Source organism: Drosophila sulfurigaster, chromosome 2L (assembly GCF_023558435.1).
Source record: "Drosophila sulfurigaster albostrigata strain 15112-1811.04 chromosome 2L, ASM2355843v2, whole genome shotgun sequence".
Taxonomy (NCBI): Eukaryota; Metazoa; Arthropoda; class Insecta; order Diptera; family Drosophilidae; genus Drosophila; species Drosophila sulfurigaster.
Window position 1 is genome coordinate 13,135,233 of NC_084881.1, and position 21,269 is coordinate 13,156,501.

The 21,269-nt window shown below is 42.1% G+C and overlaps 6 protein-coding genes across 21 annotated transcripts in view; 3 read left to right on the forward strand and 3 right to left on the reverse strand.

Moving 5' to 3' along the window:
* Positions 1–3,044, forward strand: part of LOC133849344 (piezo-type mechanosensitive ion channel component) — a 38,816-nt gene extending 35,772 nt beyond the window's left edge. For all 13 annotated transcript variants that reach the window (XM_062285449.1, XM_062285360.1, XM_062285393.1 and 10 more), the window contains 4 exons: positions 48–981; positions 1,157–1,682; positions 1,754–1,895; positions 1,953–3,044. In XM_062285449.1, the coding sequence (XP_062141433.1) occupies positions 48–981; positions 1,157–1,682; positions 1,754–1,895; positions 1,953–2,174 (1,824 nt within the window). In that variant the 3' untranslated portion in view covers positions 2,175–3,044. The remainder of the gene's footprint in view (positions 1–47; positions 982–1,156; positions 1,683–1,753; positions 1,896–1,952) is intronic.
* Positions 3,045–4,027: 983 nt separating this feature from the next.
* Positions 4,028–4,659, reverse strand: LOC133849465 (uncharacterized). The gene has a single exon (XM_062285570.1). The coding sequence runs from the start codon at positions 4,501–4,503 to the stop codon at positions 4,144–4,146; it is 360 nt and encodes a 119-aa protein (XP_062141554.1). The 5' UTR covers positions 4,504–4,659; the 3' UTR covers positions 4,028–4,143.
* Positions 4,660–4,788: 129 nt separating this feature from the next.
* On the reverse strand, positions 4,789–11,604 carry LOC133849408 (probable phosphorylase b kinase regulatory subunit beta). 4 transcript variants are annotated; one of them, XM_062285469.1, is made up of 13 exons: positions 11,443–11,604; positions 11,204–11,379; positions 10,321–10,673; positions 10,066–10,261; positions 9,853–10,004; positions 9,244–9,792; positions 8,801–8,827; positions 7,645–7,680; positions 6,980–7,084; positions 6,345–6,917; positions 5,668–6,284; positions 5,340–5,612; positions 4,789–5,280 (listed from the first exon to the last, which is right to left on the reverse strand). In XM_062285469.1, exons 1-13 carry the CDS (start codon positions 11,460–11,462, stop codon positions 4,995–4,997), a joined length of 3,363 nt encoding a protein of 1,120 aa, XP_062141453.1. In that variant the 5' UTR covers positions 11,463–11,604; the 3' UTR covers positions 4,789–4,994. The 4 variants fall into 4 exon arrangements, with proteins under 4 accessions (XP_062141453.1, XP_062141469.1, XP_062141460.1 ...); XM_062285485.1 differs by lacking the exons at positions 7,645–7,680; positions 8,801–8,827 and adding an exon at positions 8,046–8,060 and having other exon boundaries at positions 11,443–11,603; XM_062285476.1 differs by lacking the exon at positions 7,645–7,680 and having other exon boundaries at positions 11,443–11,603.
* A 355-nt stretch (positions 11,605–11,959) lies between these two features.
* LOC133849435 (EGF domain-specific O-linked N-acetylglucosamine transferase) lies at positions 11,960–14,071 on the forward strand. Its single transcript, XM_062285519.1, has 3 exons — positions 11,960–13,230; positions 13,287–13,504; positions 13,563–14,071. The coding sequence occupies exons 1-3, from the start codon at positions 12,253–12,255 to the stop codon at positions 13,939–13,941; spliced, it is 1,575 nt and encodes a 524-aa protein (XP_062141503.1). The 5' UTR covers positions 11,960–12,252; the 3' UTR covers positions 13,942–14,071.
* A 55-nt stretch (positions 14,072–14,126) lies between these two features.
* LOC133849440 (uncharacterized) lies at positions 14,127–16,051 on the forward strand. Its single transcript, XM_062285533.1, is given in 3 exon segments — positions 14,127–14,805; positions 14,807–15,131; positions 15,189–16,051. Coding segments are annotated over 3 exon segments (1,560 nt in total). The 5' UTR covers positions 14,127–14,226; the 3' UTR covers positions 15,845–16,051.
* A 229-nt stretch (positions 16,052–16,280) lies between these two features.
* LOC133849455 (uncharacterized) lies at positions 16,281–17,234 on the reverse strand. Its single transcript, XM_062285559.1, has 2 exons — positions 16,941–17,234; positions 16,281–16,883 (listed from the first exon to the last, which is right to left on the reverse strand). The coding sequence occupies exons 1-2, from the start codon at positions 17,128–17,130 to the stop codon at positions 16,297–16,299; spliced, it is 777 nt and encodes a 258-aa protein (XP_062141543.1). The 5' UTR covers positions 17,131–17,234; the 3' UTR covers positions 16,281–16,296.
* Between the last annotated feature and the right edge of the window lie 4,035 nt (positions 17,235–21,269).

Here is a 21,269-nt window from a genome sequence, read left to right on the forward strand (position 1 = left end):
TACATTTTCGAAAACCTCTTTAATCCAAACTAACTGTTGACTTGCAGACCCAACAAACGGAGAGCGATGGCGGTGTGCAGACTTATCTGGCGGAGAACAAGGTGCCCGTTCCCTTCCTGATCATGTTGCTGGTGCAGTTCCTGCTCATTGTCATCGATCGTGCACTGTATTTACGCAAAGCTCTGGTCAACAAGATCATCTTCCATTTCTTTTCGGTGATTGGCATACACATCTGGATGTTCTTTGTGGTGCCTGCGGTAACGGAGCGCACTTTCAATTCCCTGGCTCCGCCGATCATCTTCTATGTGATCAAATGCTTCTACATGCTGCTTAGCTCGTATCAGATTAAGTCGGGCTATCCCAAGCGCATTTTGGGCAACTTTTTCACCAAGGGTTTCTCGATGGTCAACATGATTGCGTTCAAGGTGTACATGCAAATACCCTTCCTCTACGAGTTGCGCACCATTCTCGATTGGGTGTGCATCGACAGCACCATGACCATCTTTGATTGGCTCAAAATGGAGGACATTTTCTCCAACATCTATCTCATACGCTGCACTCGGCAATCGGAAACCGATTTCCCGGCGATGCGCGCACAGAAAAAGGCTTCACTCTCCAAGCTCATCATGGGTGGCACGGTTGTGCTATTAATTGTGATTTGCATTTGGGGACCGCTTTGCTTGTTTGCCCTGGGCAATGCCGTGGGCAGCTCCAATGTGCCCTATCAGGTGTCGTTGTCCATACGCATTGGACCCTATGATCCCATCTATACGACCAACAACTACGATAGCATTTTTGAAATCGACTCCAAAATGTATACTCAGATGACAAATGCCTTCTTCAAGAACAAGCAGGCGCTCACCTTTATTGCCGGCTACGATGCCACCGATGTGGCGGCAGTTAAGCTGGCGGGCAACTCGCCATCGCTGTGGAATATTGCGCCGCCGGACAAGCAGCGGCTAACCAACGATCTACGGAATAGTAAGTAGGCCAATTGCTGTACCTTCATCTCATATATACCATCCTTCACTCGTTAGAGTATTCATTACTGAATTCGATAAGGGATTTTCAAATGAAATTCCCCGCTGATTTCTACATCGAATTTCATAGACAATTTACCAGAAATAATAAAATCTGTATTCAACTTTATTTGCAGATCACACATTAATAGCCCGCTTCTCCTATTCGCTGACGCGTAAAGCGCCAGCCAAGGGTCTCAAAGAGAATGTGGGCGATGAGCATGTCATCAAGCTGGACGAGACCTTTGAGGGACGCGCTGCACTCATCAATATGCTGAATGAGACCCTGGATCCAATAGAGACCAACGAAAATGGCACCACAAATGGCAACAACACGACACCCGCAAGCAGTTCTGCGGACGATGTGGTCGTAGTGCTGCCCAACATGATACCCAAGTTCATCAAGGTGCTGAACTCGGGCGACGCCTTTGTGGCCACTGTGATGAGCGGCAAGGAGCAGGAGTATCGACCGCTGGTCATAAAACTGCATCGCGACAAAGCCACCAAGGCTATGTGGTGGGAGATTCGCGACTATTGTTATGACAGCTTTTACAATAACACGCTGAAGGATTTGGCCTACAGCGACTGCAAATCGGGCATTGTGATGTACACGTTCAACGACAAGAAGTTCCCATCGACCTTCAGCTTCCTCACAGCTGGCGGGTAAGTTTAGAGCGCTCTTCGATCTTCCATCTTCGATCGAGTATTTCATGTTTATTCCTTCTCGCTTTTAGAATCATTGGTCTTTACACTACGTTTGTGTTATTGGCCTCGCGCTTCATGAAATCCTTTATTGGTGGACAGAATCGCAAGATCATGTTCGAGGATCTGCCCTATGTGGATCGTGTGCTGCAACTTTGCCTAGACATCTACTTGGTGAGTATATTGGTAGTCACTTAATATTCGCATAATATTCATTATTTTGTTGGGCAGGTGCGCGAGGCATTGGAGTTTGCACTAGAGGAGGATCTATTTGCCAAACTGCTCTTCCTGTATCGCTCGCCCGAAACGCTGATCAAATGGACGCGACCCAAAGAGGAGTATTTGGATGATGATGGTGACACTGACTCCATACCCAGTCGCATGAGTGTTCGTCGCCCTGAGCAGCTGCAGCAGCATCAATATCAGCAGCAACAGCAGCAGCAGCAACAATAACATAGGTTAAATAATTTAAATATTTGAGTTAATTAGGAATCTGTTTACGTATGAATGATGTACGTATTTATTGCGTTAACGTAGGTTTCATAGTCTTTTTTTAAATTTATACAGAAAATTAGTTAGAAAAACGTGAACGAAAAAAGAAAAACATAAACGAATATCGAATATTGAAATGCAAAAACTGAAAACAGAAACACAGCATCCCCTCAACAACAACCACATCAGAAACAACACGAAAAACACACACTTACTGTTAATTACAATAATAACATTTGTTTTGTTAAATAACGTCAAGTACTGCCGCCATGTGAATGGGAAAACTGTGTAAAAGTCGTTGCGAAAACTATACACCAACTAAATATAACTAGTGCATGTCTTAAGTCTAGCAATTGTAACTAATTTATTAAGTGTAAAAGTGTTGCTGTTCGATTAGATAAACGAAATAATAACGAGTAATAATTTGTTTAAGTTATCAACTAAGTCATACTTACATATATACTTATGTGTGTAAAAACTCTATAATAATTATTGTTATAATTATAATAATAATAATAATGAGAACTCATATTCAGGGGATTTTTAGCATTTTACAAAACAAACTTAATTGTAAATCAATACAACTAACTAACAACTGCAACTAACAAAACTTAAACTACGCATCCAAGCAGTTCAGTAAAGAAAATCAAAAACAAAAATAACAATAAATAAATGTTTTGTATTTACAATAATAGTGAATTAAATGTAAATGTAAACTTAATAAGTGTCGTGTGCGCAAGCTTCAAGAATTTTGTACGTAAATATTTATGTTGCCTTTGAAATGAAAAGTGTAGAAAAACTATATTAAATTGAATTGATATTATGTATGCATATGTTGGAAATGTTTGTTAAAAGAAAATAATCTATAGTGCTATGTACATATATAAAGAAAAAATGATATAGTGGAAAGTGCGTATATGTTGCATGCATGTTTATATAAAGCGTTGAATTTATTTATAGGCATATCACATTAACATATTTTTGTATATCGAATGCAAATTGTATTATTTGCTTAACGGATAAGCGGCAATTTCATATCAAAATGCAATAATTCAAAGGCTTACAATGCGCTCTGCTTAATCAAAATTGAATGTCATCAACCCAAAATAAATAAGCCTGCGTATACTTAATATGTATCTCGAATGGGCAATCTCCAATTAGCATTAGATTAAATACACACATCACACACACACACGCCAACTAAAAACTTTATGTGCTATTTTATACATATTGAAATGAATTAATAAACTGACAAAACAAAAAAAGAAACCAACTAATTTTTGTACCAAGAAACAAACAATATTTAAAGATTAACATAGAAGTATAATTAATAACAAAAAGTGTACCTATTTTTAGCGTTTAATATTTTAATTAGCTTACAACAACAACAAAACAAAATCAAAACTACTTACTATGATTATAAATAGAGAATCAAAAATGATTGTATCAAATGGTAAATACATTTGCATTCTTTTGGATTCCCTCGGATTAGTTTCAAGTGCTTAACGAAGGTGTGAAACAGTTAACAAAGCCAACACTGTGTGGTATTTGTAAAGGGTTTCAGAATATTTACCTTGGATCACACTTATTCGGCTGATGAAATAGGCATGTGAAATTTACTCGTATAAAATACATTAAATTAGTGAAATGTGTGAAATTAGTGTTTGATATAAAAAGATAATTGACCCATATTTCAGTGCAAATATTTTAGTTGATTTCCCTTGATTTCTTACACAATCTGATTAATTTCAAGAATGAATATGCCTCCTTCTCAGTTAAAGATTCCCCATCAATCAATTAAGAACTTCAAAATGTAACTTTAACGCAAATCAACTGCTTTTAATAACTTAATTTTATAAATGATGTTGCTTAGATACAATGTCAAAAGTGCAAATTGAATTATAGGTGCTGCCAAATGTCCAGGATGAGCTCAGGTAATGCGAGTCGAGCAATTCCGGTAGTGTGTAAATTTATTCTCTGTGCTATCCGCGCTGGAGGCACTCTCGTTGCTCTGCTGCCGACTGAACTTGACTGCTGGATACACCTCCTCCCAATGGGATTCACTGCGGCTCAGCACGCCTCGACGACGTGGAGTTGTAAAGGTGCTCTCCTGCTGCCGGGAATCCCTCACTGAATTGGCAACTGGCAATGGATTGTTGAGCATATGTTGCACACTCTTGGACAGACGAATGGATTGTATGCGATTGTATCCACTGTTTGTTGGCTTGTAACGCTCAAGCTTGAGCGTTAGCCGCGCCATTTCATTGCTCATCCACTCCGGTGCACGCATGCCGTCCAAATGTTTGAATAGTAGTAAACAGAGCACAGACTTGTGGACTGGCTTTTATAGTTGTTAGTTGTATGCAGTGTGAGACGAGAGTGACACAATAATCGATACGCCTTGATTTGTCGGCTGTCATTGCATAAAGAGGGTACAGGGCCTTGTCAAATGCAACAATCGATGGGGTTTCCCACCCTTCCAAATGGTACTGACCTATTAACTAAGCACTGACCGTAGATGTAACTACTTGTCTCGTTTGTTTTGTTGTTTGCAACAAAGTATATAATAATATAATATAATAGAATATATAACATTTAATTAACAACTAAAGGCATAGACAAGGAGAGCGGGACACATACAATAAAAATAGTTAGAACAGGCTACAAATTCGAGCTACTTTGGATAGTTAAGAGTGGTGCTTCTTTCATTTTGGTCAACAATAACGAGGATATGGCAAAAACTGCGTTATATACAAAGGCATTGTCTTTGTGCCTGCACGCTTAGGACACCTTGCAGTTGTCGTCATGTAGATGATCGCCATCAAGCTGCACATCGTCCTCGGCGGTGGAGAAGACGCCGCCCTGGAGCACTTTGTTAACAGCAGCACGTGCCAAATAGCCAGTTGTCTCCGAGTACGGCAACGAGTAGAAGGCCGTCAAATCCTCCTGCTTGGCTTCTGTGGACTGCGGCTGATGCTGTATGTTGTTATCCTTGCAGTACATGGCAAAGGCCTCCGCCAATATGCCATCAAGATCGAGTGCTTGCTTGAAGTGCAACTCCGGATTGCTGTAAGATATAAAACTCTTAGTATTATGTTCGCTTACAGAAGAATAAGCAACTCTTACCGATTGAGAATCGTGGCCACAATGCAGAGCAGCTCGACGGTGATCTGTCGCCTTTCCGGGCGATCGATGCAAATGAGTGTTTCCTCCACGAGGAGATTGAAAGTCAATTCGCCGCGACTCATGCTTGTCAGTGTCGGCGTGGCAGGCAGATGATGTCCTTGCGTCAGGATGCCCTGAGGTGTGCGCTGTAGAATCTCCCATATCTTGTTATAAAAGTGCTTAGGCACACGACACAAGCAGCCCTCGAGTTGGCGTCGCTGCAGCGTTGTCAATCTGTAAGACATGATTAGAATTAGTTTTCTACTTGATTTTAGTTTGCTCCGCTTACTTCTCCTCCACAGCCCACTCGCTGACTGTGAGCACCTTCTGCAATAGGATGCGCACTTGGAACGGCGACAGATTGTCCACATCGATACTCTGCTGTCCCGAGATCTGCAGGTAGATGCGCATAGCCTCGAGTACCCAGCCAATGCGTATTTTCAGAACACCACGGAACATGGACGGATTGGTGGCAATAAGACGACCACAATATAAAACCACTTCCTGCTGCAGCACAGCCTGAATCACATCGTACGGCTGCACACTAGTGTACATGACATTCTGAATCTCAGCTGGCGTCATGGGCTTGTCAAAGACAGTCTCCTTTTGGCCTATAATGCCCACGGTGAGCTCCTTGCCATTGACCAGTACGGTGGTAATAAACGGACTGATGGAGTCCACAATGTGATGCAGCAACGAGGAGCAATAGCGCACGGCGCGCCAATAGCGCAGCGAACCAGCGCGATGATAGAGCTGCGTCAAAGCTGTATTCACATTCAGGCCATTCACTTCGAAGTGCGGTCCCTCGCGGTTCAGCAGAATGCCCCATAGCTGGCAGAGGCAATAGATGGATTCGGTGTTGCGCAGCGCATTGATAATATCGGGCGTGGGTTTGCTATCAAAGTGCTGTAGAAGTAAACAGCTTAGTTTCAAAGAGAAGCAAACATATTTGATAGCTTAACTTACTGCAACGGAGATCTTCTCCTCCACATAGGTCAAGGCCTTAGGCACATCTGTGAGGGATTGATAGCCAATGTATTCGTTTTTGATTTGTGAGAATGCATTCTCATTGTCTGTCAGATCGCTCTGGTTCATGAAATCCAAGTGTTCAATGCACGAGCTGCTGATGAGATTCTGCAGCCGACCAATGCGCACCTTCATGCCATCGCAATAGCCCTTCTTCAGCATGGCCAGCAAATCGAGCATCTCCTTGAATTGCGGATCACGCATGTGCTCCTCGCGTATCAACAGACAAACTGTGGGTCGTCCCGAGAGGCGCCAATATTTGCCCACAAATTGCAGCTCCGTCTTGATGTCATCGATGAGGAGCGCCATATCGCGATACAAATAAAAGTCAGAGACCTCAAAGATCAGAGGATAACAGAGCACAGTCATGCCGCAGATGCGATAGACTTTGCTGGTGCCCAGCGAACCAACTGGACGGGATGGACGACCCGAGAGGCCAACCTTGTTGTTGACGCCCAGATGCTGATAGACCTTGATGAGTTCTGTGGAGCTCCAGATTTGCACGGGTTCCACCTTGAGTAAGACAAGAAATGAAGTGAGCAAGAGAGCCGCAATAAATATCTCGAATTACTTACCTCATGAGGCGTCTGGGTTTGGATGCCGTAGGTGGCCATCATGGCCTGCAGGCGCATGGACTCGGCAATCAGCACAATTTGTACCACCAAATCAGTGGCGGTGCCCTGCAAGGATGCACACAGCAATCATTAGCAAAGATAAATATGGATAAAAGCTGAGGAAGTTAGATAATGCAATGCATACAGCCAATTAAATACACTGGAATTATCATCGAGGTGATGACGAGAACTAACCAAATGCCAAAATGCAAAAATGCAAGGAATAATTTAAGGATAAAGGATTCTAGCAGACAAAGAGGAGAAAGGAGTGTGTGGGAGAGATGGGAATGTGGAACATACAAATCAATTCGTGTGGAGGATCAGGACTTTAGACATGCCGGACACAAACAATAACAAATAAAGAGAGAGAGAGAAAACGTTTTACATAACATAACTTACAATCAAGATACGAAATAAAAATAATAAGTACTTTCAGGCATTTTAAATGTTTATACAACTCGCGAGTTTCACAAAGTTTAGTAATAAATTAGAGTGTTGAATTGTTGAAAGTGAATTTCGAATTTCTTTTCCATTTTTAGCTGCCAATTTGTTGCCTATACAACGCATTCAATATTCGTTTCATTATGAAATTAACCCCTGACCCAGACAATCCAACCACAAATTACCTTCTTGGCATCCAATATTAGAGGTATGCGTGGTTTCTATAATTATGTTGTTGGAGTTTGTTTTTTGTTTTGGTTTTTTTAGTAGAGAATAACATTTAACAATAGGCTTTTAATTAGTAGCAACATTTGTTGGGTCGCACTACTTGATAGTCTGTTGCTGCCCCCAAAAATAGTATATATAGTATATATATTTAAATTTAGACAATTGCATATTAATCAAAATTTTGTCTCTAGCTATTAAGTGCTTGCTTGTTGTGATGGTTAGCTACAATCGGTTAACGAGAACAAGAGAAGCCATTAAGAAAAAAAAACGACAGAATTAAATTAAATTTAGGATAATAACTGAAAAACTACGTTGAAGGAAATAACCCAACATCTGGTGGTGGTGATCCATTACTTACAGTGCCCGGTTTAGCCTATGTATAGAGCGTGTGTAGTAGGAACAAAATATGCAGTAGATTTATAGACAAGAAACAGTACCGAAAAGAGTAAAGAAAAAACTTTTGATTTAGATACAAAAAATAAATAAGCAACAATTTGTTGAGGTTCGTTTTGTTTTCCACTATATACAGTTAAACAATAAACACAGCCATGATATCATTGATAAGAATTTGCAACTAATTATTAAATTGAAATTTTTTGTATGTAGCTTTGAAGTTGTGTGTGTGAACGTGTCTATGTGTTTGAAGTGAAACCCAGCAGGAAAATCTATTATGAACATTGTTATTATAAACTTGTATTAATCTTCAAATCTACTAAAACACTTTAAATAAAAATTCTAAATTAATAACTGCATGCCAATAGCCTCAATATTAACCAAATACTTTATGTTTTTAGCCATTTAAGCTTAAAGTGTTATGTCAACTTGAAATTGTTGAATATTCCTGCTGGGCTGGATCGGAATAGTGTCACATCTGTATATGTAGTATAGTTCTATAGTTTTTTTTTTTGGGTTTTGTTGGGTGTGTGCGTGTGTGTGTGTCGCCAAATAATAATAGAATTTGCATTTAAATAGTGATCTAATGTGCAAAACATCTAAAGAAAGAAAAACAAAGCATAGTTTGTATACAAAATAATTATAAGAATTTTGACAATTTGATCTATATGTACAGATCGTATTAGGTACGGTTTTTTGATAGGAATATCGACTACTTACTTTGTGTTTATCATCGAAAGCTTTGCCCTGTTAACAATTTTGTAAGCCAACCGATTAAAATATGTTTGGGAATTAATTTTCGTTTATGTAGTAGTGTGGAAGTTTGTAAAGTTTTTTCGAGGGGATTTTGTATTGTTTTGTGGCAGTAGTAGTGGTAGTGGTAGTAGTTTACGATGGTAGTAGAGTAGAATGGACAAAATATATGTATATATAGTATGTAGTATTTAGTTGCAGCCAATCAAGTCATTTAACCCATAGAAAGAAAACAATTACAATTAAAAATACATCTTAATACCAATTGGACAGCGAACGCAGACACACACAGCAGACACAGAAACGCAGCAGCGGCGTCGGCAGCTAAGCTTTGGACTTTGCTGAGACATTTCCCCATTGTCAATCAGTTCCCCGTTTAGTTCCGCCCGCGCTCCTTAGAGCCAACTCACCTGAAAAGCCGAGTATCGACCAGCACGTCGTGGTCGATTATAGCTGGGCAAGTAGCGACGAATCGGATCCAATTCATTAATGTGCAGCAGTCCAGCAGTCAGTAGCTGGGCAATGATGAAAAACGATTGGCCCCATAGGAAGAGCGACTGCGATGGAGCACGCATATAGGAGCCGTCGCCATCGGGGGCATAGTACATGGTGACCACAGGATCACCATTGGCATCAGTGTGCAGGCAACGACGCAGATCATTCTGATACTCCTCGATCTGTTCGTTGTTGTTCTTGAAGACGCCATCGATGATCATGGTGATGAAGAACAGCGGCCATTCGCATTCCAGGCCCTCGAACTCCTTTAACTCGCCTGCCTGATAATAGCGTCGTGTTTTGTCTTCTGTTTTGCTTAGGAAACCATCACGTGTGAATCGCTTAAAGCCCATTTTGCTGCGCAATCGATTGACAACATTCTGCTTGGTCTGCTCCACCAGACGATCCTCGTGTGAGGCAAAAGCTGGGAAGGAGAGCGTCAACAGCAGCGAAGCATCCACGCCCTGTAAGCAAAGGCAAAGTATTATGATACAGATCGTTATACGAATGATTGTTTTTGTCACCTTGGAGCTGGATTCACGTGGCAACATTGTCTCAAAGATGCTTCGGTTGCGATTGTGAGCATCAATGTCCACGTAAACAACGCTCCAGGAGGCGCCCTTCTCGCCAAACAAGTTGCAGCCATTGATAGCCTCCAGAGCAGACTTGGCCATGCCTATAAGCGAGGTACAAATTGTTAATAAGCAAAGGAAATGCAAGTGACTCTCTAGGCTTGCCTATGGAAGAGGCATGAATCTCTGGCGTGCCATTGTTATACTTGGACCCACGCTCCCACATGCCAAAGTCTGGTGTGCGATACGCGCGCTCCACATAGTAGACAAGATTCTGCACAAAAGCCACCTCATCGTGGGTGTAAATGATTTGTAATCCCGAGGTAATCATCTGCACCAGGAACAGCAAATAAAGCGAAACCTGCAACACAAAAATGCTTGTTCAGATAAGTAATATTGTAAAACTATTTCACTACTTACGCAGTCGATCTGCAAATGATTGTAGAACTCATCTGGATAGATCTTCTCGCCCGTATGCAGCTGGAATTTGCTGTGCAACGCATGTTGATTGGATTGCCGTTGTTTGAAGAGCTCCACACGCGACGCCTGCTTCACCCAACACTCCAGAATGCCGCGCATGCATTTGACGGTGCTCTGACCAAGCTCATACGACTTGCCGCGATCATCGTCAATGCGTCTGTAGGCCTGATACAAACTCCACACGGCGGCAGCACAGTAAACGCTATCACGAACTGAGCCCACCACTTGATCGGTGCTCATCACCGGAAAGAGGCCAGTGATGGGGCTCTGATAACGCAGCAGCTGTCGCTTGACTAAAACGAGATCAAGGTAAAGATAAGCAGGCAGTCGAATTGAAAAGAATTAACTGAGCTATTATATACTGAGTATACTTTATTGGACCGGAGATGCCTTCTTCTACGTGTCATCATTAACTTTCTATTAGCATGCCGCCATAAAACGTTTCAATAGTGCAGGGTATTCATTAGATTAGCAGCTGTATTAAAATCGAGAGTTGTCAATGGCTTTGCCTCAAGCACATGTTGTTGTTGACATATGCAAATAAACAAACGCCAAACAGCGCTTGAGAACGCGCGCGAGAGAGATAGAGGAAGAGAGCGAGTGGGCAAGAGAGAGGCAACAATCAATCGAGCAAACAACTGCCGATACAATTTTGCGACGACTTCGCTACACGTCTGTTTATAAATAGAAGCAATGCGATGTGGCATCATCTCAATTGGATGCTAAATTGGCTGCCCTACACAGTTGTGTCCCAAGGTTATTTAAAGGATTGCAGCAGTCGCACTTTGGAATATCGAAGTTTGCAAAAATGAAGAAACTTTACCAATGCCATAGTAAATGTCCAGCTGCTTCACTGTATCCTCGTAGTTGATAGTCTTCAGGAACTGATCCAGATTGATGTCTTCCAGGCTATTGTGCCGCCCACTTGTCGATATGCCACTGTCCACAGCACTTCCGCCTGCCGCGCTTCCACCTGGTGTTGTCACTACTAAGCCGAGACTGTTGATGAAATTATACGTTATACACTTGTGAAATTATTGAAGAGTTGCAAAGATTACGCACGATTTCGGCACATTACGCATGGTAGTTTTCGTCAATTAAACGCGTTGTGTTGCTTTAATTACCGCAGTAATCATTGAAAAATGTATACGCGAAAGAAGAAAAAAAATATACCCTTCAAAAGAGTCAAACACGCAAAATGCAATGAGACCAGCTGCTTAACAGACTGTAAGGGTGCAAAAATGTAAAGAGATGTGGCTAGCGTAGCGTGTATGGGAATGAAAGCGGGTGTGACGTCACAGTATGTTTATTTACTTAGACGCTGTTAAGTCAGCTGTAGTTGGTTGCTGTTAAAATATGCAATGATACCAACTGCTTAACAGTCTGTTAGGATAGTGTGCTGTTAAAGTAGCTGCAAAATGCATGTCATTGTGAGCAAGCGGGAAAAGTTGTAGTGAGTGCATTTGTGTCAGTTTATAAATTTTATTTCCAGCAAAAAGAGTTAATAATATTTGTTATTTATTGTTTATTAATTTAAGGCGAACACTACGAGAAGCGGGGCACTGCAGTGTAATCTTCCACATATTATTACTTGATGCGCTCGAATTACCCTGTGGCCGGGCCAAACAGCTGTGCAGAACAGCTGCCCGCTCAAAGCAGGTTTATTTTTTATGGTGTCGCACCTTTTGACGAACGGCAGGCAGATGCTTGACGTTTGAATTAAGTAAATCATAATCATCTATTAGCGTGTCGAGCAAGTGAGATCATCGACCAGCTTGATGCCATTGTTGGCCGTGAAAATGCAGCCGCTACAAGCGCAATGAGAAAGTCTCTGCGCCACACAAATAAACGAAGTACTTAAAAGAAAACCGAATGAGTCTTGTGATGATGCTGCAACTGTTAATACTCAACGCGCTGCTAGCGCTGCAACTGCGCCCTTCTCTTGCCGAAACGAAGCACACGCTGACGTTGCCAAATTTGCCCACGGATCATCTCATACGCTACCTCAACACGTTTCCCAAACTAAAAGGCCAGCTGCCCTCAAATGCCACAACTCGACTCGAATCTCGCGCCTGCTGGGGTCACGAGCACAACTGCAGTCCCGAGTCACGCTTCCAAACCCCCAATTGTCCTGGCGATCACACTGGCTGGGTGCAGAGCAAGGAGGCGCAAGTGCAAACGTTCTATTACCAAGCGGACTTTGGCTACATTCAACAACAGCTGGACGAATTGACGCCTCAGTGTATGCCCAAGTATCTAACGGATTCATCGCTGGAATGCACACGTTATCTGCGCTTCTGTCGCGGCAGGAATCTACTCATCGATCTACGTGATGTGCCGAAGCGCAAGGAGCGTATACGCTATCACATGGATGTTCTGAGACCAGGCCAACTGTTGGGCCATTGTGAATTGAATCGCACGCGGCTTAATGCTGAAATGGATCACATTGGTTCCGCATTGCAGTCTTGGGGTCCGGAGCTGCGCAACTTTGATGTGCTCCCGCATCCGGTGCTGGAGAGCGGCGCCTGTGACCTGGTGGTGAATGCGCCCACGTTCATCATGAAGATCGATGCCACATACAATATGTATCATCATTTCTGTGACTTTTTCAATCTGTATGCATCGCTCTTTGTCAACCAATCTCATCCAGCTGCCTTCAACACTGACGTGCAGATTTTGATCTGGGAAACTTATCCATATGATTCGCCTTTTCGTGATACATTCAAGGCATTCAGTCAGCGTCCGGTTTGGACGCTGAGTGATGTGCAGGGCAAGCGAGTCTGCTTTAGGAATGTTGTGTTACCGCTGCTGCCGCGTATGATTTTTGGTTTGTTCTACAATACACCCATTGTAAGTAGCTATTTAATTGGCCAGAACTGTTTAGTAATCTATCTTGCTTCTTGCAGATTCAGGGCTGCTCCAACAGCGGATTGTTTCGCGCCTTTTCCGAGTTCATATTACATCGCCTGCAGATTCCCTATCAGCCGCCACTGGCGAAGAGAAAACTAAGGATCACTTATCTTTCACGTCGCACAAAGTACAGGCAGGTGCTCAATGAAGCCGAGCTGCTGGCACAGTTAGAGGACAATGAAGATTATCAAGTGCAACGTGTTTCCTATGAGCGGCAAGTATTAAATACTTATTCGAACAACCTTTTATTTAATTCTCGATCTCTTACACAGCCTCTCCTTCAGCGATCAATTGGCCATTACCAGGAATAGCGATATACTCATTGGCATGCATGGCGCTGGCTTGACCCACTTGCTCTTTCTGCCGAATTGGGCGTGCCTTTTTGAGTTGTACAATTGCGAGGATCCCAATTGCTACAAGGATCTGGCGCGCTTGCGGGGTGTGCACTATGTAACCTGGGAGCAAACGGATTTGGTGTATCCACAAGATGAGGGACATCATCCTGAGGGCGGCGCTCATGCCAAGTTTACAAATTATCGCTTTGATGCCCAGGAGTTTGGTCGTCTTGTGGCTCAAGCGGCAACACAAGTGCGTGCGCACAAGGATTTTCCACAAGCAACGACGCCATCGTCACAGCACGATGAATTTTAGTTAAGGTTTTAGCGCTTTGTGATTTACCCAATGCATTTATTTATTTCAAAAACTAACCGACAGTATCGACATTTTAATATATCGTTATCGATAACAGTATAAGAGCTAAACATCGCAAGGTGGCAGCGCTCCGCATAACAGCTGTTTATGTTTACCTTCCATAACACAACACAAAAGTCGCCAAGGTGGCAACTTGGGATACAACAGCTGTTTTTGTTTATCTAACGCATTGCAGCAACCAAGCCGCAACAATTCTAATTTGCAAAAGCAAAGTGAACTAAACAAATGCGAACGATGAGCTGGCCGGGATTGGACATTGGTTCCACGCCAGGCAAAGGCTATTACTACGAAGCCTACAATCCTGCAGGTAGCTGCCTGCTCTCCGCGCCGCTTCACATATTCGAAAGCTATTTGACTAAAATTGGTTGGACTCCAATTGTGGACATCGACTTGGTGGAAGTGGTGGAGTATCGCACAGACAAGAAATCCTGGCAGTCGGTACAAAGCAGTCTAAGCAGTTTTCTCATGATAATGCCCACACTACTGGGCTTTACGCTTTCCCAGCTGCTGTGCCAACGTTTACATCTGCATTCGACGCGACGTTTCCTCATGGAGTTCGTAGTGGTTTCCTTACCCACCGTCTGTAATATGATGCTGTCCAGTGAATGTAATGCGCTTTATGTGACACTAGTTGGCGCCTATATTGTCTACCTGTTGTGGCGCTCAGGTGTCTGGTCAAGATTCCCAGCGGAGACGACGGATTACAGCTTTAAACTGGGCAAGCGACCCATTGTATTCACTCTAATACGCGCCACTGCTTACCTGGGCACTGGTGCCGCCATCCTGGCCATTGACTTCAAACATTTTTTTGGTGAGCAATGGCAAAAGCAGAGACTTTGGTGCCACTATCATGGACATGGGAATTGGCTTATTTGTGGTCATCATGGGTTTAGTTTCGCAGCGATCTCGGCACCTCGGGGATATTAAAAGGCTAACCAAAGTCGTGTTGCCATTGCTGGTGCTAGGCTTAGCGCGTACTCTGGTGATTACCATGATTGATTACCATCAGGATGAGCGTGAATATGGCAAGCATTTGAATGCCTTTTTTACTCTGGGATTCACCAAACTCTTTGGAAGCATTGTCAGCTTACTTGCGCCTAGTGATAAGCAGCTGCTGCCCCTCAGTCTATGTGAGTTATTTGGTACTTTAAATAAAAGTTTATTGAACATATTTAATTTCTTAACAGGTGTTTTGGGGCTGCATGAGTTGATCTTACAATTGAGTCTCTCGGAGTATGTAATGCAAAGTGTGGATCGCCTAGGCTTGCTGGACTCGAATCGCGAAGGACTCAGTGCTCTGCCTGGTTGTATTGCGCTCTATTTGCTTAGCATTTACTTGGCCAAATGGTACATGTCCCAAGATCACCTCAACTATGTCCAGTTCTGCGCCAAGCTGCGACACATGTTCATCTTCTGCATTATTGGTTGGCTGCTGGTCTTTGTTAGTGCATTCACATGCGGCATTGCACGAGTTACATTCAACACGGGCTATGTCATCTGGTTGTTTAGCATCTGTCTGTCCCTGATGCTGCTCTACGCCTTCCTCTTTGAGTTCGCTTTGGTCATAGCTAGGCAAAATACGTTGTTGATTCCAGATACTATTAAGCGACCTGCCCAGATGGCACAGAGCAAGCCAACGGATTTGCCAGCGTTTGTGGAATCGCTCAATATGAATGGATTAACACATTTTATGATTTCCAACTTTCTGACGGGCTTTGTAAACATGTCTTTGGAGCCAATGCAGCGCAGTTCCTTGCAGGGAATATTTATTTTGATTTCGTATATGCTGGTGACTGGAGGAGTTGTTTATGTGCTGTTTCGCAAGCAAATTCGTCTAGCGTAAAAGCTAGGCTGTGATTTCTATTTTAAGTTATATTACCAATTTACCAATTAAGTACAAAGTTAATAACTTGTAAACTAAAAGTATTTTGTGTAAATTTAAAGAAGAAAAATAATGTATTTTAACGATTTTCCACAATGTCCATAATCAAGTGATTCCCTTTCCTTTTCCATTTTTAATTGAATTTTAAAACTGTTTAATTGTGTATATTTTAAAATATTCATACCATTTGTATATATTGAAACTTGTTAATTAATTGTTATACAACAAACACTCTTTTTAGTGTTTTAATCTTGAACAATTATCAAATAAATTATAATTTAATTTTAGCTAAAATTTAAAATTTACATTAATATCACTAAAATACTTTATGTGTGAATTAAAATTCGATTCTTACACATACATACAAATTTTGCATCATTATCACAAGCTACAAAATTTATGGATTCCTTTCTCTAGCTTCTCGAAACAGTTTCAAAGACCATGACATGCCCACTGGGCATAACCAGAAAGACAACGACTGGCTGTTGCTTAGGATCACACGATTTCCATGGCTTCTTATCGGACTTGGAGTTTTGATAGACTTCGTACACTTTGCAGCCATTTGCCGAGCTGACCAAACGTGTCCACACCCAGCGCTGATCTTTGTTCTGAGCCGTCGTCGAAAGCTTCACCTTGAGCCGGCGACAGGCAATAGAACAAGCAGAGAGGGATTGCTTCACACTTGTCGCGATCGAGGGACTCGCTGGCAGTCGATTGTCAACCACCGGATTAGCAAAATCCACATGGGGCGTGCGCGGACGTAGATTGCTTACATTCACTGTTTGAGAGCGTAAACTGGGTGTTAAACCCTTGACACTCTTTCCCGTCTTGGCCGATGTGAAGTGCGAAAGGCTGCTATTGCTGCTGTTGTAGTTGGACACATCGATTTTGCCAATGAGATTGCAAGTAGAAGTGCCACAGCTCACTTTACAAGGCGTCGACGGAGCGGTAGGAGGAGGAGTCGAAATGGAAGCTGGAGGCGCCAGCTGACTGGGAGTGCCTAAGACAGGAAACTGAAGACGCTTTGCTGATCAAGACTGCTTGATTAATGCCTTACCAAAGTTTGCCATCTGCAGCAAATGTTTGATTTTGGTTACGCCCGAGTAGTAAAGTATGCGATCCAGTGCCAACATGATGACTTCATCTGGATACGGACCTAAGGCATAAGAACAGGTCTCCTCATGCTGCTGCTGTGTGGCCGGGGCTTGTGCTCCACTGCAGCCAGTGTGGGCGGATTGACAGCTCATTTCAGAGAGCGAGAGATTTTGCAGCAGTCTATCGAAAATGTTGCTGAATTTGAACAGTCTGAAGAAGCTTGCTTGGAATCTAAAAATGCCACAATGAATTTGTTGACTTGGGCTGCTTTGCTACAAAACGAGAGAAATAGACAGAGAGCAGAGAGAATGTCCGCTTAGGCACACTTGGAATCCCCGTTGGCAGCAGATGTCAAAGGTGCGATATCCGGCTTAACGCTCCACTCTTGACTCCAATGCGAAAACGAAGACGAAGACGACGACGACGATGAAGGCGTCACAAAAGATAAGATTTCTATTAAGGAAATGACAGAAATTGCGCGCATTGTGTCCACACAGCACACAGCAAAGAAGCAAAGGTCGAGGATATTTAATTTAATGGCCCAAACAAAGCGGCTCTTCGGACTTGGGGACTGGGTGAATGGGGCGAAAATGACCAGCAAGAAAGTTGTTGGGGTTGGGGAGATGGTTATATTAACTTGACTCGCTTTTTTTTCGCTCTACGCAATGTAATTACAGCAACAGTTTCCGCTTGTGATGCGCATTTAATGTCATATCCTGGCACAGGACGACGCTCAATGCTATCTGATTTGGCAGCGCAAATGCAATTTCCTGCAATCGCAACCCTTTCAGCCCGGCAATTTTCTCTAATATATTGAGTTAATAGTTTCATATTCAACTGCACAAAGCGAGGGTGACTGAAGCAGAGCTCTCACCTGTTCCATTTGAAACTGAGGGTTGACTTTCTTGTTGGCTTTGATGACAGATTATTTTCATTAACCACGATGTCCATTTGGCTATCACGTGCCGAGCGAGCTACAAAAAACACAGGCATGTAAGAATTATGAACGTTAATTATTACGCATTTTGTATGTTTGTCAAAAAACATGACAAGGAGCAAGGAGTAACTGGGGTAGGGTGTGGATATATGTATATGGGAGCCAACTGATTGATGTGTCGGACGACCAACAACAACGACAACAATCAAAGTCGAAGCATTCGTTTGCCTGCTGCCAATTTGCTGACTTTGTAGTATGCTCAGGCTGCAAATCGGATTTCATTCAGATTGCTTTTGCCCCGACAACTACACAAAAAAAATGAAAAAAGAATGAGAAAAAATATGATTGCGAGTGTGTATTGTATGCATATGCATGTGTAAGAGTGAAAGTGGGAGCAGGAGATGTTGTTGTGTGGGAGTCTCAATCACTGTGAAGAGGCTTAGTGCGCACCCAGGGGAAATCGCTTAAGCCGTTCATAATGAGTATTATGACTGACTGTGTCTACATGCATGGTTGACGAGGGCTCGTTTTTCGGTTTGGGTTTGCTTGCGACTTGGACCAACAAAGCTTTGCTTGGCCGCTAACCAAATGCCATACGAATTCGCTAAACACAAATTATTGCATACTTTTCAGCGCAAGCATTAAGTAGCCGACAGTTTGCACAGGTAAAGCGAAATTTTTTCATTCAGCAATGATGTTGGAATGAAAAAAAACATATGATAACAAAGAATATATAATATATATTATATATATAACAATATTATTAATTTATATTTCTAACATGATTCAAAGTTAATATTTAGTAAATGTAACAGTAGCCATAAGTACCCAATTGCAGAAATCGAACAAGTTATAGAATGTTCCAAATAAATATCTTCTTTTACTACAATTCTTTCTCTATTTACAGTAAACTTACATGAAGCAGACCTCTCTTCTGCTGCTGTTCCTATCGATTTAATGTTGTTTGCCCGACAACAGCTTTGTGCCACGCGCAAGAGAACAGAACTCATGCCCCACGTTTATAAACAAAATGCTTATCGAACGCAATTTTGATCGCTGCTTAAATTCCATGGCAGCGAGAAGCACCACAAGATAACAACAACAACATCAAGAACTTCGACAATAAATGATGGCAACAAAGCAGTCTGCAATTTGTGTGATACAATGGCATATTCAAGAATGCTTTCGTTCGATGCTTTTAGCCAGAAATTGCGCAATTTTCATGCAATCAATGGGAAGCCAAAGGAAATAAAAAGTGTTGAGCGAATGCCAAACGGAAGGAAGGAAGCTTGACAGCTTGCAATGCAACAGCAGCATCAGTAGCAGCAGGATGTGAGACAGAACAGAACATGAATATGGACATTGTAGCTGCCCTAGTTGCCATGCGAACGGGTCGCAATTGCGTCGCTGTTAAATCGTGTGGAAGTTGATATGATTATGCGTGGCCATAGTGACAAAACCAAACCAAACAGCACTTGGTTGGGGCAGGCAAACACTGTGTGGCAAGCGCAATTAGTCTGCTACACTTTCCCCCACATTACTGATGACCACTTTAAAGCTGCGTAACAACAATCAACAATCGCATTATGTGATTGAAAAATAAACCTAAGTATTCTACTTAGGAACCGGCGAACATCTTTAACCCAAACCCGACAAAACATTAAGAAGATTAATTCGGCAAAGCTGTCGTTGTTGTTGTTTTGCCTGGCACAAAATCTCAGATAACGTTATGCATCATTGTGTCAAGGAATTGACAAATCTTTGCAGGCCAAAAAAAAAAAATTGTAACAATTTCAGATTTCTTCAGTTGAAATGTGAAACCCGTGTGGCTTTCCCCTCGAATCGATTCGACAAACTCACAACTCGGAACACTCAAAAGCAATCATTAAATCGGATGGTTTCTCAGTATGTGTGTGTTGCTGCCATTTTACAACAAAACAAATGTAAGAAGTTTGATAAACTCCACGCACCCAAAAAAAAAAAAAAACCGAAACCAAAACATTGCAAAAAGAAAGTCTAAAGAAAAAATGAATTCGCAATAAAAAACTGTGAGACAGGACGTTGCCCTTTCCCACACACACACACACATACACACACTCACATTTAGAAATATATATATACGGGGACATGTACAACCCTCTTGTGGAACTGCCCCGCCCGCTGGCGCATTTAATAAAGCCCAAATGGAATGACTCGCTTGGTCTCCCTTCGCCTTCGCCTTCGACTCGTCTGCTCCCATTTTTTGTGCCTTTGCCACAGCAAAGTCAGCAGCGTAACCGCAACACGTTAACGGTTTCGGTTTCACTCTGTGATTTACAACAAAAAGCCAACCGAGAGAGATGCGATTGGAGAGCAGTACTCTCCTCCTCCCTTTGGGATTGTGGTGTTGGCAAACTGGATACCCAGCGCACTCATGTGTGAAAAGGTACTTCGGGTGCCTTCTATGCATTCGTCTTGGTGCGCAACATTTCCCAGGATGATTTCTTTGGTTGTTGTTGCTGCTGCTGTTGCATCCTCGCTGATGCCTTGATGTGTACAATCGACAGCTGTTGCAGGTAAATGATTGTCTATTAGATATCCTGCAGATGCAGTCTAACTCTTTTTTTTTTCTTCGGTTGAGGTTGATGATGTTGATGACTTCTTGTGACAATTAATGGAAGCTTTATAAAATAGAAAAAAATTAAATAAACGATATTTATGGAAACTTTTTCAATAGTTTCTATTAGCTGCTCTTTACAAGATGCAGCTTTAAAAGGGTTATCTTAAATCGACTTATTACTTCTCTGCTACTACTCTGAAATTGTATATATATATATATCAATACAATAAATGTATTGAAAATACTAAAAATAAAATGCTTCTGTCATTGTCATCTCGCTTGCTGCTTTACCAGTTATGATCCAAGCCATATATAAGCTACTTTTCTGGCTATCTACAGTCTGAATTTCCATCTCCCGTCTCATTTCCATTTCATTAAATTCATTTAGACAAAAGCCAGAAAGTTTTCCACGTGCCTGCGAACAGATAAGGAAGAGCTCGTTGTCGCAGCAACCATGTGACCCTCAGACCCTTCGACTTACCCTGAATATACTTCAAGTGTTATCAGGCGGACAGCATCGTGCATATATTAAGAGTAAATTGGCTTGGCAATTGCCAAGCAGCTAATAGAAATATCTGCAAGTTAATTTAGCGTCATGAAGTCTGCCAATAATGCAGACAAAAAAAAAGATGTATACATAAATAAAATGAGGTGGCCATGGCGAATGAATACTTTGAAGTGGCCCGACAGTTGTCAAGGTGAATTAATTGATGAAATATATGAAAATATATGAAAATATGATAAAATATGATGAA

Coding starts and splice junctions, on each gene's coding strand:
- LOC133849408 (XM_062285469.1), bottom strand. CDS start 11,462: ATGCGTAATGTGCCGAAATC. Junction 5,613..5,667: donor GAGTGGGCTGTGGAGGAGAA/GTAAGCGGAGCA, acceptor CATGTCTTACAG/ATTGACAACGCTGCAGCGAC. Junction 5,281..5,339: donor GTGGCCACGATTCTCAATCG/GTAAGAGTTGCT, acceptor TATATCTTACAG/CAATCCGGAGTTGCACTTCA.
- LOC133849455 (XM_062285559.1), bottom strand. CDS start 17,130: ATGAGCTGTCAATCCGCCCACACTGGCTGCAGTGGAGCACAAGCCCCG. Junction 16,884..16,940: donor GCTGCAGATGGCAAACTTTG/GTAAGGCATTAA, acceptor TTCCTGTCTTAG/GCACTCCCAGTCAGCTGGCG.
- LOC133849435 (XM_062285519.1), top strand. CDS start 12,253: ATGAGTCTTGTGATGATGCTGCAACTGTTAATACTCAACGCGCTGCTA. Junction 13,231..13,286: donor TGTTCTACAATACACCCATT/GTAAGTAGCTAT, acceptor TGCTTCTTGCAG/ATTCAGGGCTGCTCCAACAG. Junction 13,505..13,562: donor CAACGTGTTTCCTATGAGCG/GCAAGTATTAAA, acceptor TCTCTTACACAG/CCTCTCCTTCAGCGATCAAT.
- LOC133849465 (XM_062285570.1), bottom strand. CDS start 4,503: ATGCGTGCACCGGAGTGGATGAGCAATGAAATGGCGCGGCTAACGCTC.